Consider the following 17,016-nt stretch of genomic DNA (forward strand, 5'->3'; position numbering starts at 1 on the left):
CTTTTGTGCTTTATCTAGTCTTAAACTTGCTAGTTACCGGTATATATGACTGCAACTTCCCACACTTAATTTCATTGTGTGTATCTGAAGAAGTGTGCATGCACACGAAAGCTCATACCAAGAACTGACTTAGTTGGTCTTTAAGGTGCTACTGGAAGGAATTTGTTTTGTTTTAATTTCATTGGTTCATTTCATGAAATGTATACACCGCTTGATTGTGAGAGAAAGCCACAAAGTGGTTTACAAAAAATATAAAACAATAAAATTGTTCATTAAAAAACCAATCATGTAAAACATTCAGAAAATTAAAATCACCCTAAAACTAAAAACATATTAAAACATGTTTCAGCATCAGTGTAAATATTGGGGCAGGCTTGTCTAAACAAAAGCAGGCACCCAACGGGATGCAGTGAAGGCACCTGCCTAATACCAGTCATGCTATTCATAGTTCAGTAGGTGGAAGTGGTGGCCGTGCGGCAACTGACTGCTAGCAACAGGCTTTTAAAGGCAGCAGGGAAAGGCAGAAAATGAGTTCCCTCCTTTCCCTGGAACTCTGCTAAATGATGCTGTGCCTCTTCTGGTCTTAAAGGTTGAAAATAGACACCACTAAATAAAAGAGGCAAGTGTTCATTCACAGGCAACAAAAAGACCTGTATGCTCTTCTCAGTGATGATAGCCCTCTGGGTGGAGAAATTCATCTTTGATTTGATTGTTTTGTATGTCTTTAAATGGCCCTAAATTCTTTAAATGGCCTTTAAAAGTCTTCAAACTACGTATTTCCAGTCGTATTTCCAGTCAGTAAAATATTGTCTTAAAATGCATTTGGCCCGCTTCAAAGGAGAGAGTAATTCATAGGATTTGATCACCATCTTCCAATATCCAAAGGGCTTTCACATGGAAAATGGAGCAAGCTTGTTTTTTGCTGCTCTGGATAGTAGGACCCAAAACAATTGATTCAGATGAGATTCTGAATTAACATCAGGAAGAACTTTCTGTTGTTGTTTTTTTATAAAGATATTTATTAAAGTTTTAGAGAATGAAGCAAACATACAACAAAAACAAAATACATTAAAAAAAAATACATCACAAAGAAAAAAGAAAAAGACAATAAAAGCATAAAAAAGGAAAAATCCATTTTTTAACTTTATGTCTATACAACTCTCTTTCTTGACTTCCTCACATCTCCTTTTTTGTGTTCCCCATTACACAATCGAGTTCAGCAAATCCTTACCCTCTTTCAAATCTCATTTATGATTATATATTTCAACCTATTATGTCTCCAATTTTCTTCCCTTTTCAAATCAATTTTCGCCATGTACATTAGACATAATATTACACTGGTCTTTTCCCCCTTTTCTTTTTAAGCATTTTTGCATACTCCTTTTAACTATGTCACTAATGCCATATTATCTTTATATCCAACATCTTTTTAACATTCAAACATTTTACAATGTTTCTGCTTATAGTCTTTGAACTTCTTCCAGTCCTCTTCCCATCAGGAAGAACTTTCTGACGGTAAGCGTTGTGGAACGGAATTCCTCAGAAAGTAGTGGACTCCTTTCTTGGAGGTTTCTAAGCATAGGTTGATTGGGCACCTATCGGGGATTCTTTAATTGAGATTCCTGCGTTGCAGGGGGTTGGACTAGATGACCCTCGAGTGTCCCTTCCAACTCTACAATTCTATGATTCTGTGCTGTGTGTGGGAATGGAGTATCCTAAAACTGGGTTAGAACACTGAACAGAAAGCACTGCAGTGTTTTATTGTGTGTCCCCTTGGAAAATCCAACAAGTAACTGCTACATGTTTCTTTAAAAAGTCTTGTTTCTCAGCTGGGGTTGATGCTGCAACTATGGTGGATATTTGAAGACCTTCTAAGCCATGAATTTATGGTGGACTTCATTAAACTGAATAGTACTGCTAATTTAGGCCACGAGGTGGTAGCAAAATTGTGCCGCTCTCATCACAATACCGCACAGGTCTAGAGGTGAATTTGCCCCTGCTCTGCATTCTTAAGCAGACTAACCCAATTCTCACGTCCCTGACTGAAACACAGATTGAAACATACTTATATACTTCAGATTTTGCATTTATCTGAATTTTATGGTGCAGTACTTGGCTTAAAATACTAAAACACATATAATAATAGTTTGGGATAGTATTTGTATTATTCATTGGTATTACCCAAAGTTCTCCAAGCATTTTAGAACACATTAAAAAAATGTAAAATATGTTTAGAAATGCATATGTTGAGGTAAAATACGTTTGAACTATTTTGTGATAATATTCAGGAATAGTGTGGTTTAGTGGTTATTGTGTTGGGCTAGGATGGGGGGACCGAGATTGGCGCTGCTGTTCCTCCATGAAGCGCAACAGGTGGTCCTGGGCCAGTGTCTCTGTCGCTGCTTAACCCTCCTCACCAGCTTTCTTGGAGGAGAAGTGAAGGGGAAAGAACAAAGGAGGCCACTTTGAGCTCCTGGGAGGGAATGCCAGATAGAGGTGCAGCACTTGATTCCTTAGATCAGTGTTTCCCAACCTTTTTTGGGCAAAGGCACACTTGTTTCATGAAAAAAATCTCGAGGCACACCACCATTAGAAAATGTTTAAAAAATTAACTCTGTGCCTATATTGACTATATATAAAGTAACTCTCTTTAATAGGAATCAAATAAACACAAATAAAGTATTTTATAATTACTTTATTATGAAATAGTAAGTAAACAGAAATATGAAAAATTATAAAATACTTTATTCAGTGAACCTGTGAGGGCCCGCCCTTTGCGGCAGCCGATTGGCTGCCGCCGTGGGCAGTGAATATTAATGATGTATCATTTTTGTGCTTCATGCTGTGGCCACAGACATGTGATCTGATGGTGAATTTGGGGTGACCCAATGCAAAAATCCTGAGAATCCCTGTGGATCCATGTTTTGTAACCACGTTTTTGCACCATTGCAGCCCCAGGCAACAGTGGGTGTGTGATTTTGGGGGGGCAGGCTGTAGCCATGGACATGCTATGTGATCTGTTGGTGAATTTGGGGTGACCCAATGCAAAGATCCTGAGGATCCATGTGGATCCATGCTTTTAAACCACATTTTAAGTGGGGAGGGAAGGAAAAACACAGAACGGACAAGGAGCACGAGAGGGGTGTGCAGAGAAGCAGCTGGCTAAGAATGCAGGAGAGGGGTATAACGGGGAGGGAGGAAAGGAAGGCAAAAGTTTTCCCTCACCTACTCACCCAAGCCAGCCAGCTCGCACGCTCGCGCGCTCTCTCTCTCTCTCTCTCTCTCTCTCCCTCCTGCCTGCTTGCCTGGAGGGGAGGGGCTTTCCCTGCTCTTTGTTCCGTTTGAGCAAGCACAGCAAGGAAACGGAGGCGGGTGGGCAGTAAGACCCTGAGGCAAGTGCGGCTTGTGCTTGCTCAGCAGCTTCTTCACGGTGCTCCGCGGAACGGTGTTCTTCATCCCGGCGGCGGCGGCTCCCTCTTTCCTCTCAAGCAGAGCGGCCTTCCTGCTCCAGCCGCGCCTGCGCCTGAGGAGTTTCGAATCTGCCGCCGCGCGCAGGGTGACGTCACGGCCGCCGCCGGGCCAATCCGCCTGCTCGGCCCCGCCTCCCTTCTTCTCGCCTCCCTCACGAGAGGAAGCGCCTCCCTCGCGCACGGTGGATGCAGCCTGAGCAGAGTCCCCTCTCGCTTAGAGCAGTGTTTCCCAAGCGGCACACGAGGCAACGTGTCGCGGCACACTAGTGTGCCGCGGAACACCGGTTGGGAAACACTGCCTTAGATAAATAAGCACACTTTGCTGGGGGATGTTCCACTGCTCTCAGCTAGGTGCTTATTTGTTTCGCTTTCATATGGTATGAATGAGTGATGATTTAGCAAAAATGCTGCAGGGGCTGAACATTTGGAGCGACAACTACTTTTGCTTCACAGAAAACTAGAAAATTTTGTTTCCTTTCCCCAGAGAATGTATGCAGCATTTATTAACTTTGCACAAATAGAAATGGGTTTATCAACTTTAACATGTTTGTTCTTCAATTGTGTTGGTGTATTTTCCGATTCATCAGTTTCTTTCATTAGATGCGGAAGCTGGAAGAATATTGTGTGTGAAGAAAACAGTTTTCTCATGGATTTTTATGGGCCTTCACATTTCTGTTTAATGCCTGTTTGAAAACATTAACTGCTTGTAACATGCGCAGCAACTCTATGGGGCTGAGGTGTCTTTGGCTCCCTCGAAATCTGTTGGGAGGGGGCCAGGCCTCCTGAATGTTGGGGTGGAGGAGGCAAAGCGCGAAGCCAAATGGGGTGCGGCTTCAGTGGCAGGCTCCTCCTGAGCGAGAGAGAGGAGGAATTGCTAGCCACTGATGCCGCGCTGCGCTGGGCTTCCCACTGGGCCCCTCCTGGCGATGCGACTTTGCATGTGTAACGCCTGTCACGTGCATGACCTCACATGAGCACGATGCGTTCTGAGCGCACGATGTCACACACATGCTGGGCCACCTCGATCTTGGGCACAGGTTGACACCTCTGGTGTGTAACATGTCTGGTCTAAGAAAGAAAAGGTTTTGGGACATATTAAGGCTAGAATCTCCTGATGGAAGGCTATGAGATTTTATCGGATATCAGTGGTACGTAAACCTTCAGAAGAATTTTCTGAAGACTGATATGTCACCAATATAGCAGATTACTGAGACTGGTGGTAGTTTGGGTCCTGCCAGGGGGATGGACCAGGGGGTCTGTTAATGCCCTTTCCGTGTTACTCTTCTGTGATTTCCCCCTGCCCACATAGTATCTTTAAGTAATTTCTGTGTTGAAATAGTTGAAGCCATTTAGTTGGGAAATTGTATGCAGCCCTTGCCACAAAGTTTCAAATTATCCTCTAGTTTTGTTAGTTGATGAGGTCACATAAATAGTGGTTGTAGCACATCTTCATTGTCAAATACATTCTTTTATAGGGCAATCCTTTATCTAATTACTTGGAAGTAAGTCACATTGAACTGAATGGAACTTGCTGCCTAGTAACTCTGCATATCGTTGTAGTGTAAATTATTATTTTTCTAACGGCCTGATTAAATTACACTTGATATGTGGCTAGAATGCATTAAAATCACATGGGTTTTCAATTGAAAATGCTTGTTTGTGTGGTTGGTTTAGAGTGGGATATAAAGCCTTTTAAATTCAAAGGTTGTAGTGCGTTGAAACACATATGAAATGACTTTTAGTTGACAAGTGAGTAAAATCCCCAACCCCTTTGCTAAAACAATTTGTTACTAAGAAAAAAACTAAACGGTTGTGTTTTTCAAACAATTTACTTACAGGCAGTAGAACCATTTTAGAAAGTAGATTAAAAATAAATGTAATCTAATTTTTGTGTGTTTAACTTTCAGCTTTGTGGTGTTCTTGGAAAATTTTGCACCTTTTGTGAATTCTCTGAACCTTGGCATTGCCAGCCCACTTTTGTTGGGCCCTCCTCCTCCTCCTCCTTTGCAGCTTGCTCAGATTAAGACACAGTTGGCTTTTCACCAGTTGAACTCGGTAGCTTCAACCCATTCTATAGCATCTTATGCTTTGTTAAATGAAGCATTTCTGAAACTTGCCATGTTTAACCCTAGAGGAAACATGCCTCCAAGGCCAAGGGGACCCAATGCACCTGGTCCAATGCCGCGTGGCCCTTTTCTGGGGCCAAGACCGGGACCTGGACCGGATGGTCTTCAAAGGCAACACCTGTCTGCTCCTCCCAGAATGCCTCAAAGGGTCATGGAACCAGAAATGAGGGTCACGCAACATGTTCAGGTCACGCAACATGGAATGGATCCTAGACAAGAGCGGCACCAGAAGGAAGAGGGATGTGCTATTCACTTACCACTTGTAAATACTAGCCAGATCACTTCAGGAGAGTTTGCACAACAAGCCACACGTATCCAGAACCATTGTACAACCAAGAGTGCTTCGAGCATCTTAGCAAGATTTGGCTTATCTAATGAAGACTTGGAGGAACTTAGTCGGTATCCGGATGATCAGCTGACAGCAGAAAACATGCCTTTGATTTTGAGGGACATCCGAATGCGCAAAATGACTCATCAATTACCAAGTTTACCTTCTGAGAGCAGAGAAAAGGAAACGTTTCACAGTGACGGTGGTCGTGATACCATGGTGAAGTGCAAGGTAATTGATTACGGGCATAAAAGCAAATATACTGAAACTCTTCTTGAGGTCAAAGATTATAATTCTGATGCATCAACTGAGGGGAACATGAAAGGATTTCCAGCACAGCAGAGGACTCTCGTGTCTTCGGCGCCCTCTGGTGTAACCAGTAGTCAAATGAAGGCGGTAGAAGAGCTGATACGAAAGATGGGATTCCAGAGAAGCACATCAAGTACGCAGTCCTTTTTCCCCATGGATGCTTCCAACAAGGGGCCAGGGCTAGGCCTCCCTCCAGCAGGAGCCGGGATACAGCCCGGACCTGCCAGTGGCCAGAAAAAAATCCATGAGAAACCTCAGCATCCTATTGAGTCACCTTTTGTTGTAGTGAAAGCCTCTTGGCTTCCAGTTTTTTCACAGGCAGATGTCCAGAAGCTGAAGAGATTGCCAACTCGGTCGATGATGAACGATTACTATGCTGCATCTCCAAGAATATTTCCACATGTCTGTTCTCTGTGTAATGTAGAATGTGAACAGTTGAAGGTGAGTCACTCCCCCCCCCCCCAATTACAAACATTTGTACACAATGTGTTCTATGTACTGGGTTTAATTGACTTCTGGATATCTGTAGATTTTATTCCCGTAAGATGTCCAACAATCAAGAAGTTTGGGAATAAATATTGTGTGTGTCTGATTTGCACAATCTGACTGGCTATTTCTGCAGGTTTCACCTGTAAAAGCTGCCTTATGATAGACATGTTATCAATTGACTTTGGATTCCCAGTTCCCTCTACTGCTTCCTCTGTCTATAATTAAACTTGCTCTAGTGGCTTCTGGGATCAAAGGAAGTTGGACTTAAAGTAGACAATGGATTAAGGTTGCAGTCCAGTCAGAAATATTGGTAAAGAAAGCATTATAGCGTTAGAACGTAACATACGATTGATAATAATAATAATAATAATAATAGTAATAAATTTTATTTATATCCCACCCTCCCCAGCCGAAGCTGGGCTCAGGGCGGCTAACAACAATAAAACAGTACAGCAGTACAACACAACACAACACTCTAAAATCATTCATTATAAAATTAATTCAAATCAAGCCACTGGCAACCATTGGGCCAGAGCTCCGCGAAGATTGCCGAGGGAGGGAGTCAGGCTCTGCCCTGGCCAAAGGCCTGGTGGAACAGCTCTGTCTTGCAGGCCCTGCGGAAAGATGTCAAGTCCCGCAGGGCCCTAGTCTCTTGTGACAGATTGTTCCACCAGATCGGAGCCACAGCCGAAAAAGCCCTGGCTCTAGTTGAGGCCAGCCTAACCTCTCTGTGGCCTGGGACCTTCAAGATGTTTTTATTTGAAGACCGTAAGTTTCTCTGTGGGACATACCAGGAGAGGCGGTCCCGTAGGTACGAGGGTCCTAGGCCATATAGGGCTTTAAAGGTTAAAACCAGCACCTTAAACCTGATCCTGTACTCCACCGGGAGCCAGTGCAGCTGGTATAGCACCGGGTGAATGTGATATCGCAGCGAAGATCCCGTAAGGAGTCTCGCTGCAGCATTCTGTACCCGCTGGAGTTTCTGGGTCAGTCTCAAGGGCAGCCCGACTCCTTACAATAATCCAGTCTGGAGGTGACCGTCGCGTGGATCACAGTGGCTAGGTCAGGGCGAGAGGTAAGGAGCCAATTGCTCTGTCTTATCTAACTGAGCTGCTGTTGTCTGTTTGAATATTAAATGCATTGCACAGTATTGAACATTGTCCAGTATTAAACTCATACACAGGATTGAAGGGCAGGTGTGTTTCTATTCTGCTGTAGAAACTCAGATATTTAAGCTAGGTGACAAATGGCTCCTTAAAACCAAGGTGTCAGTTGCCAAAATGGAATGTCTAGTTGCCATTTTGGGGCCAGATGGATCTAAAGTCTTATTTTTCTAGTGATGGCCTGACTGTGATTGATTCTCAGTTAAACATCCGGCTAGTTCAAGAGACAACCTTGAGCCAGGTTAAGAACTTTGACTATCACGATCCCAGGATCCCCAGGCATGCACCTCCAGGTTGTGGAGACGTCAGGCGCCATCCTGGCACCCAGGCATCTCCACTTGGTTGTAAGTGTCTGGTAGCCAGGAGCAAAATGTGCTTGGCCCCTGGCTAGTTTTGAGCACTGCCACGGACTCTCATTACCTTAAATGACGAGATTATGCAGTTTTATAGATGGAAGTTCCATCAATGGATATTGGGCATATCACTAAGTGGAACTTATTGTTTTATTTTTACGAAAAATGTATATACTGCTATGAGTTTTTTTAAAAAACTACTTGCTTGCTGGGAGAAGCAGCAGTAGCAGCAGCAGCAGCAGAGAAGGGCCCTTCTGTGGGTTTCTCGGAAGCATCTGTCTGACTGCCTCAGGAGAAGGGATGCTGGACTAGGTGACGCATTGTTCTCCTCTAGCATCCAGGCTTTTTTGTGTTCTCATGCTGATTTCTTCCCTCCCTCCCTCTAGGGCTGGAATCTGCACGTGCGCACTGCTGAACACTTCAAGAAATGTGATGAGCTACGCCAAAAGTAAGGCCTTTCATTTTAATTTATTGGGAATAGATTGAGGATTTGAAATGGTTTGGAATCGACTTCCTGGATAGCTCAGGGCTTTGCTAAAAGCAGCAGAGCCATTGCTTACATGCCTTGCCACAAACCTCAGCCAAGGAAGTTGTGGGAGCTCACCTTTGAAGGAACGGTGCCTTCTCTAGGTTGTGTTTTGCCTGAATTTGTATAAGTGGTCTGTAGGCCGATTATGGAGCTGAACTAGGGAAGAAGGCAGAAGCTCAGAGGCGCCTCATCTTGCGTTCTGTGGCTTTTAGATGCCTGTGGAGCATGAACAGAGTTTTATGAGGTGTGGCTTCAGGACAACCCAGTTCTTGGACGAGCTGGGAATCTCATGCCAGGGAGCTTTTGGAATACTGGGTCCAAGAGTCAGGGAATCCTCATGGAATCGCCTTTAAACATCCCCAGAAGATCAGTAGTAAGAGATCAATAATTTGGACAAAAGGGAGAGAAGTACTTGACAGTTTCAGAAACTTGCCTGAATGATAATGGAATGAAGTACATGTACTGTGTCAAAGGAATAACACAGCTGTTTTGCTGGTTTTTCTTGAAACAGGCATCCTGACTGGAATCCAGAAGAATGCTCTTCGTTACAGAGGTAACCTTTTAATCTCGACATGAATACTTAGTAATGAGAATTAGGCTGCAGTAATCTCATCCCTGACAGTAACCCCCCCCCCAGAATAATATTTTCCGCCCTAGGTTACTGGTTGTCACTGACCAGTATATGTAGCAGCTGCTTAACTCAGACTTAACATTGATCAGGCTTGGGGGGGGGGGAGAATTTTCACTCTGCTGGAACCCTTGGGTCCCCACACTCCTGTGGGGTTTTTTGGGGGGTGCGCTGAACTCTAGTGCTGCCCTCCAAGCCTCTCTGCCAGCTCCGTGTCGTGGACGACACTCAGCACACCACCTTTGTCCTCTGCAGCAGACTGGAAGTCAGGAGCTGCTTAACTCAGACTGCAGGCCCTTGTGTCTTGGTTCTAAGGCTCTAGGGGCCACCTGGCTGAGCAGCTGTGGGTTGCACTGCAGCTAAGCCACTAGCAGGCAGGTAGCCATTCCCAGTGTAGGTGAGAGCCATAATTTTCTGGTATGAAGCTGGGCATTCTGTTCCCAGCATCTGGGTTCCTTTAGTCATTGGATGCTGCAGGCCCATCAGCCGTATTCTGTAGGCTTTTGATGCTTTTAGCTTTAACCCTGAGAGTTCCTATTTCTAGTTGATTTCCATTTGCAAAAATAACATCTTGGCAGATCTGATTTTTCCTTTTACATTTGAAAAAGAGAAGTCATTCAACTCCTGTTTTTTCTGCCTTTTGCAGACATGAAGGTGACAAGAAGGAAAAACATATTCCAGTGCCATGCTCTACCAGTTCTAACCCAAACACTTCACAGCACTCAATCCCTGGCCATGCCTCGAGTCAAACTCGGTCACGATCTAGGAGCTCTGGGTCCCACAGCAGAAAACGGTCAGGATCTAGGAGTTCTGAACGTTGCAGGAGAAAATGGTCACGATCTAGGAGTTCTGAACGTTGCAGGAGAAAACGGTCACGATCTGGGAGTTTTGAACGTTGCAGGAGAAAACGGTCACGATCTGGGAGTTCTGAACGTTGCAGGAGAAAACGGTCACGATCTGGGACTTCTGAACGTTGCAGGAGAAAACGGTCACGATCTGGGACTTCTGAACGTTGCAGGAGAAAACGATCACGATCTAGGAGCTCTGAACATTGCAGGAGAAAACAGTTACAATCTAGCAGCCCCAGATGTAGGTCCAGGTCTTCAGAGCGACCAAGCTCCCCCAGCTCAAGTTCTCAAACCTCTTCTAGCCAGAAGAGAGAACTGGGAAAATCAACTAGATCTCCAGGTAAGGTGGATGTTACAGATGCTTCACTAACTGGCCTTTGGTTTTTTGTAAGCAGGATTATGTGTGTGATAATGGCAGGCGTGTTGCAATGGCTTTGGCTCAGTGAATAGTTTGTTCTGTTCTGGGGGGTATTGGTTCCTGTACAGATATCAGGGGGTTACTCGAGAGCAATCAGGCAAGTGCCTCCCTGGTCAGCTGTAAAGCTTCCTTATTGGTGCCAAAAACCCTTCACCATGCAGAGCGCCACTATTCCATGGCTCGCTCATTCACTGGCAGAATCTGTGCGTGGGCGGTCCTTAAACCTTCCCCAGCAGAGTAGTTTCTTGAAGCCCAATCTTCGCCTCCCTTCTCGGTGCGGAAGCCTACTGCGCAGGGAGGGTGCAGTTAACAGAGAAACTCTCTCCTCCCTGCTTTCGCCAGACAAGGTGTCCTGGCATCGTCTCGCCTCCTCCGAGCCCTGAAGCTCCTCTCCACTGGAGGCGTGGTTACTTTCCTCCGCTGAGGAGGTGCTGCTTCCCACGATCTTTGGGGGATCTCTAATCCACCTGGCTTTTCCCCTCTCGCCCCTGAGCCGATGGCAGTTCCTTGACAGTTCCATTTTGTTCTTGTTTTTATTTTGTATTTTCTGGGTTTTTAATCTTGTATTTTTATGTTGTGAACTGCCCTGAGATGTATGGATGGAGGGCGGTATACCAATTTAATAAATACTACTGCTGCTGCTGCTGCTGCTAATAATACTAATAATAATAATAATAATAATGAGCCACTTGCTTTTTCTCCCCCTCTTTAGCGTCATCTGCAGAAGCAGGAAGCTCCACGAAACCTCCAGCCAAATCTGGTCCCCCAGGTCTGTGTCCGACAAACTAACCACTATACCAGAGTGGCTCTTCAGAATGGCCCTGGAGGATGGGAGGGGCTCAGCTGGAGCAGACCCTGATGCATTACAGTGGTGCCTCGCAAGACGAAATTAATTCGTTCCGCAAGTTTTTTCGTCTTGCGAGTTTTTCGTCTTGCGAAGCACGGTTTCCCATAGGAATGCATTGAAAATCAATCAATGCGTTCCTATGGAAACCGCCTTCAGACCAGGTCCGGGGACAGTCTGTCCCCCGACCTCTTCTGAAGGCTGGGGAGGGGGGGACAAGGGCTTTTCTTCCCACCCCCAGCATTTTAAAAAACCCTGGGACAGCAGAGGACTTCTCCGCTGTCCCGGGGTTTTTTAAAATGCTGGCGGGCGCTATCCCGGACCGCTTTTAAAATGCTGGCGGTGGGGAGCAAAGCCTTTCGGCCCCCGCCGGCCTTCCTGGACCTCTTCTGAAGGCCGGAGGGGGGGGAAAGGCTTTGCTCCCCACCGCCAGCATTTAAAAGAGGTCCCTGGAGATTTCCCTATGGGCTTTCTTCTTGCGAAGCAAGCCCATAGGGAAATTCGTCTTGCGAAGCGCATCGAAAAACGGAAAACCCTTTCGTCTAGCGGGTTTTTCGTCTTGCGAGGCATTCGTCTTGCAGGGCACCACTGTATTTGCTTACTGTCCCTTCTCTACTGGGCACCTCACTGCGCAGAGTAGTTGATGGGAAATGATCATTTTGGGGGGTGGGAAGGGTATATCCAGTAGGAGCAAGCTATGAGGTGGCCTTTGCCCTTGGCACCCTCTCTCCAGGAATTTCGTTGGCATCCGTCTGTGTTGCATAACTGAATCATGCCTTTCTTCAGCAGGACCTATGGTACCTTCAGTGGCTTCGTTTATGCCTCCGTCTTCAGAATCTCCATCTCCGTCAATGATGAATGATTATCATGCTGTGTCGCCAACAGTACTTCCACATGTGTGTTCTCTGTGTAAAATAGAATGCTCAAGTATGATGGTGAGTTCTTTGTTTTTGCAGAAAAAAAGTGCACACGGTTGTATTGAGCTCAGGATGAGTGCATTTTCCACTCTGGCTTTCAAGCAGATCTTACGCTATGAGGAGTGGTTGATGTTATCCTGGGGAAGTCAACATGAGTGAGCTCCAAATCTTGTTGGACAGCATCACTGCAGCATATCCCCCCTCCCCTAATCCCCAAGGAGACATCTCTGCCACCTCAGGGCACCATGAATCCCCACATCCAGAAAGCCCATTTGACATTGGTGGGATTCAAACCTGACACCATGTCTGGAGACTCTGTCTTATCTGACTTTGAGCTGCTGTTGTCTATTTTAATATTAAATGCATTGCACAGTATTGAACATTGTCCACTGTTAAACTCATACACAGGATTGAAGGGCAGGTGAGTGTGTTTCTACTCTGCTGTAGAAACTCAGATATATAAGCTAGGTGACAAATGGCTTCTTAAACCAAGGTGTCAGTTGGCAAAAAACGTATATACCGTATATACCATTGGGGTTGTTTGGTTTTTTATAGTTGCTGCTCAGCAGCAGAGGAGGGCCCTTCTGTGGGTTTCTCAGAAGCATCCGGCTGACTGCCGCAGGAGAAGGGGATGCTGGACTAGGTGACAATTTGTTCTCATCTAGCATCCAGGCTTTTTTGTGTTCTCATGCTGATTTCTTCCCTCCCTCCTTCCCTGTAGGGCTGGAATCTGCACGTGCGCACTGCTGCACACTCCGAGAAATGTGATGAGCTACGCCAAAAGTAAGGCCTTTCATTTTAATTTATTGGGAATAGATTGAGGATTTGAAATGGTTTGGAAATGACTTCCTGGATAGCTCAGGGCTTTGCTAAAAGCAGCAGAGCCATTGCTTACATGCCTTGCCACAAACCTCAGCCAAGGAAGTTGTGGGAGCTCACCTTTGAAGGACCGGTGCCTGCTCTAGGTTGTGTTTTGCCTGAATTTGTATAAGTGGTCTGTAGGCCGATTGTAGAGCTGAACCAGGGAAGAAGGCAGAAGCTCAGAGGCATCTCATTTTGCGTTCTGTGGCTTTTAGATGCCTGTGGAGCATGAGCAGAGTTTTATGAGGGGTGGCTTCAGGACAAACCAGTTCTTGGAGGAGCTGGGACCTGAGTCTCGTTTCAGGGAGCTTTTGGAATAATGGGTCCAAGAGTCAGGGAATCCTCATGGAGTCACCTTTAAACTTCCCCAGAAGATCAGTAGTAAGAGATCTATAATTTGGACAAAAGGGAGAGAAGTACTTGACAGTTTTAGAAACTTGCCTGAATGATAATGGAATGGAGTACATGTACTGTGTCAAATGAATAACACAGCTGTTTTGCTGGCTTTTCTTGAAACAGGTATCCTGACTGGAATCCAGAAGAATGCTCTTTGTTACAGAGGTAACCTTTCAATCTCAACATGAATACTCAGTAATGAGAATTAGGCTGCAGTAATCTCATTTCCCTGTTGTCCCCGATGGTGTGGGTTTTTGGAGACAATTTGAGTGGGAAATTTGCATCAGGGCATTCTGCACTGGGATATTTTCTGATGCCCAGGAAAGTGATCTTTGATCTAATTCTGGTCTTTCATTGTATTTAGTAGATAAAACTCAAAACTGCAAAACTGCCAAGTATCTGCCGTTGGCCCCCGTTCACTGCTTCTTAGAAACTATGTAACAAAAAACACTGTTGCAGAAAAAGTAACCCCCCCCCCGGGATAATATTTTCCACCCCAGGTTACTGGTTGTCACTGACCAGTACATGTAGGAGCTGCTTAACTCAGATTGCCGACCCTTTTGTCTTCGTTCTAAGGCTCCAGGGGCCAGCTGGCTGAGCAGCTGTGGGTTGCACTGCAGCTATAAACCACTAGCAGGCAGGTAGCCATTCCAAGTGTAGGTGAGAGCCATAATTTTCTGGTATGAAGCTGGGCATTCTGTTGCCAGCATCTGAGTTCCTTTAGTCATTGGATGCTGCAGGCCCATCAGCCATATTCTGTAGGCTTTTGATGCTTTTAGCTTCAACCCTGAGAATTCCTACTTCTAGCTTTTCTATTTCTGTTTGCAAAAATAAGATTTTGGCAGATCTGATTTCTCCTTTAACATTTGGAAAAGAGAAGTCATTCAAATCATGTTTTTTCTGCCTCTTGCAGACATGAAGGTGACAAGAAGGAAAAACATATCCCAATGCCATGCTCTACCAGTTCTAACCCAAACACTTCACAACACTCAGTCCCTGGCCATGCCTCGAGTCAGACTCGGTCACGATCTAGGATCTACAGACGTAGGTCCAGGTCTTCAGAGCGACCAAGCTCCCCCAGCTCAAGTTCTCAAAGCTCTTCTAGTCAGAAGAGAGAACTGGGAAAATCAACTGAATCTCCAGGTAAGATGGATGTTACAGATGCTTCAGTAACTGGCCTTCGGTTTTTTGTAAGCAGGATTATGTGTGTGTTAATGGCAGGCATGTTGCAGTGGCTTTGGCTCAGTGAATAGTTTGTTCTGTTCTGGGGGTTTTTCTCCTGGCTTTGTCATTGTGTCAATATAATGCCTGCCAAGGAGACCAAGCCTGTTCCTATATTGGATTGTGTGAGTGACTCTGCAACCCATTTCAAAAGGGGATGTTGGTTGATCTCAGCCTTTTCACTCCTCTGGTGTTTTCCCCCACCCACTCTGTAGTTTTTACAGTTGCTTAGTACAATGATCTTCTTGCACTCATGCTATGCAGGGTAGACCTTTGTTGCAAGGGGGGGTAATATTGGTTCCATTTTGTTCTTGTTTCTATTTTGTATGTTTTGGGTTTTTAATCTTGTATTTTTATGTTGTGAACCGCCCTGAGATGGATGGATGGAGGGCGGTATACCAATTTAATACTATTGTTAATAATAATAATGAGCCGCTTGCTTTTTCTCCCCCTCTTTAGCGTCATCTGCAGAAGCAGGAAGCTCCAGGAAACCTCCAGCCAAATCTGGTCCCCCAGGTCTGTGTCCGACACACTAACCACTATACCAGAGTGGCTCTTCAGAATGGCCCTGGAGGATGGGAGGGGTTCAGCTGGATCAGACCCTGATGCATTATTTGCTTACTGTCCCCTGCGCAGAGTAGTTGATGGGAAATGATCTTTGGGGTGGAGGGGGTGGGAAGGGGATATCCAGTAGGAGCAAGCTCCGCGGTGGCCTTTGCCTCTCTCCTGGAATTTCGTTGGCATCCATCTGTGTTGCATAACAGAAGCATGCCTTCCTTCAGCAGGACCTGGTGTACCGTCAGCAGCTCAACCCGCAACAACACCTGCGGCTTCGTTGATGCCTCAGTCTTCAGGATCTCCACCCCCATCAATGATGAACGATTATCATGCTGTGTCACCAACAGTACTTCCACACGTGTGTTCTCTGTGTAAAATAGAATGCTCAAGTATGATGGTGAGTTCTTTGTTCTGCAGAAAAAAAGTACACACGGTTGTATTGAGCCCAGGATGAGTGTATTTTCCTCTGGCTTTCAAGAAGATCTTAAGCTATGAGGACTATGGCACCCAGGCATCTCCACTTGGTTGTAAGTTTCTGATAGCGAAGTGCAAGATGTGCTTCGCCCCTGGCTAGTTTTGAACACTGCCACAGACTCTCATGACCTTTAATGACCAGATTTGCAGTTTTATAGACGGAAGTCACATCAGTGGGTTTTGCGCATATCACTAAGTGGAACTTAGTGTTTTATTTTTATAGAAAAATGAATATGCCATGATTATTTTTTTTAAAAAAAGTTTCTGCTGGAAGAAGCAGCAGCAGCAGAGGAGGGCCCTTCTGTGGGTTTCTCGGAAGCATCTGTCTGACTGTTGCAGGAGAAGGGATGCTGGACTAGGTGGCGCATTGTTCTCCTCTAGCATCCAGGCTTTTTTGTGTTCTCATGCTGATTTCTTCCTTCCCTCCCTCTAGGGCTGGAATCTGCACGTGGGCAGTATTTCACACTTCAAGAAATGTGATGAGCTACGCCAACAGTAAGGCCTTTCATTTTAATTTATTGGGAGTATATTGAGGATTTGAAATGGTTTGGAAATGACTTCCTGGATACCTCTGTCAGGATTCACAGAATGCTGTGTGAGATATTAAGTCTGCTGACTTGAGTTTGCTAGCTGATGCAACCAGCTTGCAACACTTTCTATGGAATTGCTGGGTCAGAATGACTCAGCAGTAATGTGCTGTCAGCTGATTGGCTGTCATCGGTTTAAAAGGGAAACCTGTCCAGCAGTAAGGTGGTGGTGTAGAGGTGTGTAGTGAGATAGAGTTAGAGGTCTTCCTATTTACCTTAAGGTGCAGCCAGGTACTCTGCTTCACTGTATGAACTGCTCGTGTACTATAGCCTGTAAATATTTGTGTGTATATATCTCACAATAAATATACTGCACTGAAGAACCTGGAGCTCTGAGCATTTCTGCTAAAGTGCCACGACGAATTCACGACAGGGTTATGGGCCCAGCATGCTTCCGCTGCGCAAGAGTACAGGTAGCAGTTATCTAGCTGTGGGGAGTTGGAGGTGAGGTGCAGGTATGGAGCAGTCCAGAGCTGGCATGTTGCTGGAGAAGCTGA

The 17,016-nt window shown here is 45.4% G+C and overlaps 1 protein-coding gene across 1 annotated transcript in view; it reads left to right on the forward strand.

Annotated features, from left to right (window-relative positions):
• The window catches only part of LOC309350125 (uncharacterized protein), a 64,716-nt gene extending 48,745 nt beyond the window's left edge, over positions 1-15,971 (forward strand). Inside the window, exons 5-13 of the mRNA XM_081876794.1 lie at positions 9,279-9,320; positions 10,042-10,583; positions 11,374-11,430; positions 12,292-12,440; positions 13,144-13,205; positions 13,803-13,844; positions 14,593-14,822; positions 15,360-15,416; positions 15,876-15,971. Of these exons, the coding sequence (XP_081732920.1) occupies positions 9,279-9,320; positions 10,042-10,583; positions 11,374-11,430; positions 12,292-12,440; positions 13,144-13,205; positions 13,803-13,844; positions 14,593-14,822; positions 15,360-15,416; positions 15,876-15,901 (1,207 nt within the window). The 3' untranslated portion in view covers positions 15,902-15,971. The remainder of the gene's footprint in view (positions 1-9,278; positions 9,321-10,041; positions 10,584-11,373; positions 11,431-12,291; positions 12,441-13,143; positions 13,206-13,802; positions 13,845-14,592; positions 14,823-15,359; positions 15,417-15,875) is intronic.
• The last annotated feature ends 1,045 nt before the right edge of the window (positions 15,972-17,016 follow it).

The sequence above is a fragment of the Podarcis erhardii genome, assembly GCF_964252035.2.
Source record: "Podarcis erhardii genome assembly, chromosome: 9".
Classification (NCBI taxonomy): domain Eukaryota; kingdom Metazoa; phylum Chordata; class Lepidosauria; order Squamata; family Lacertidae; genus Podarcis; species Podarcis erhardii.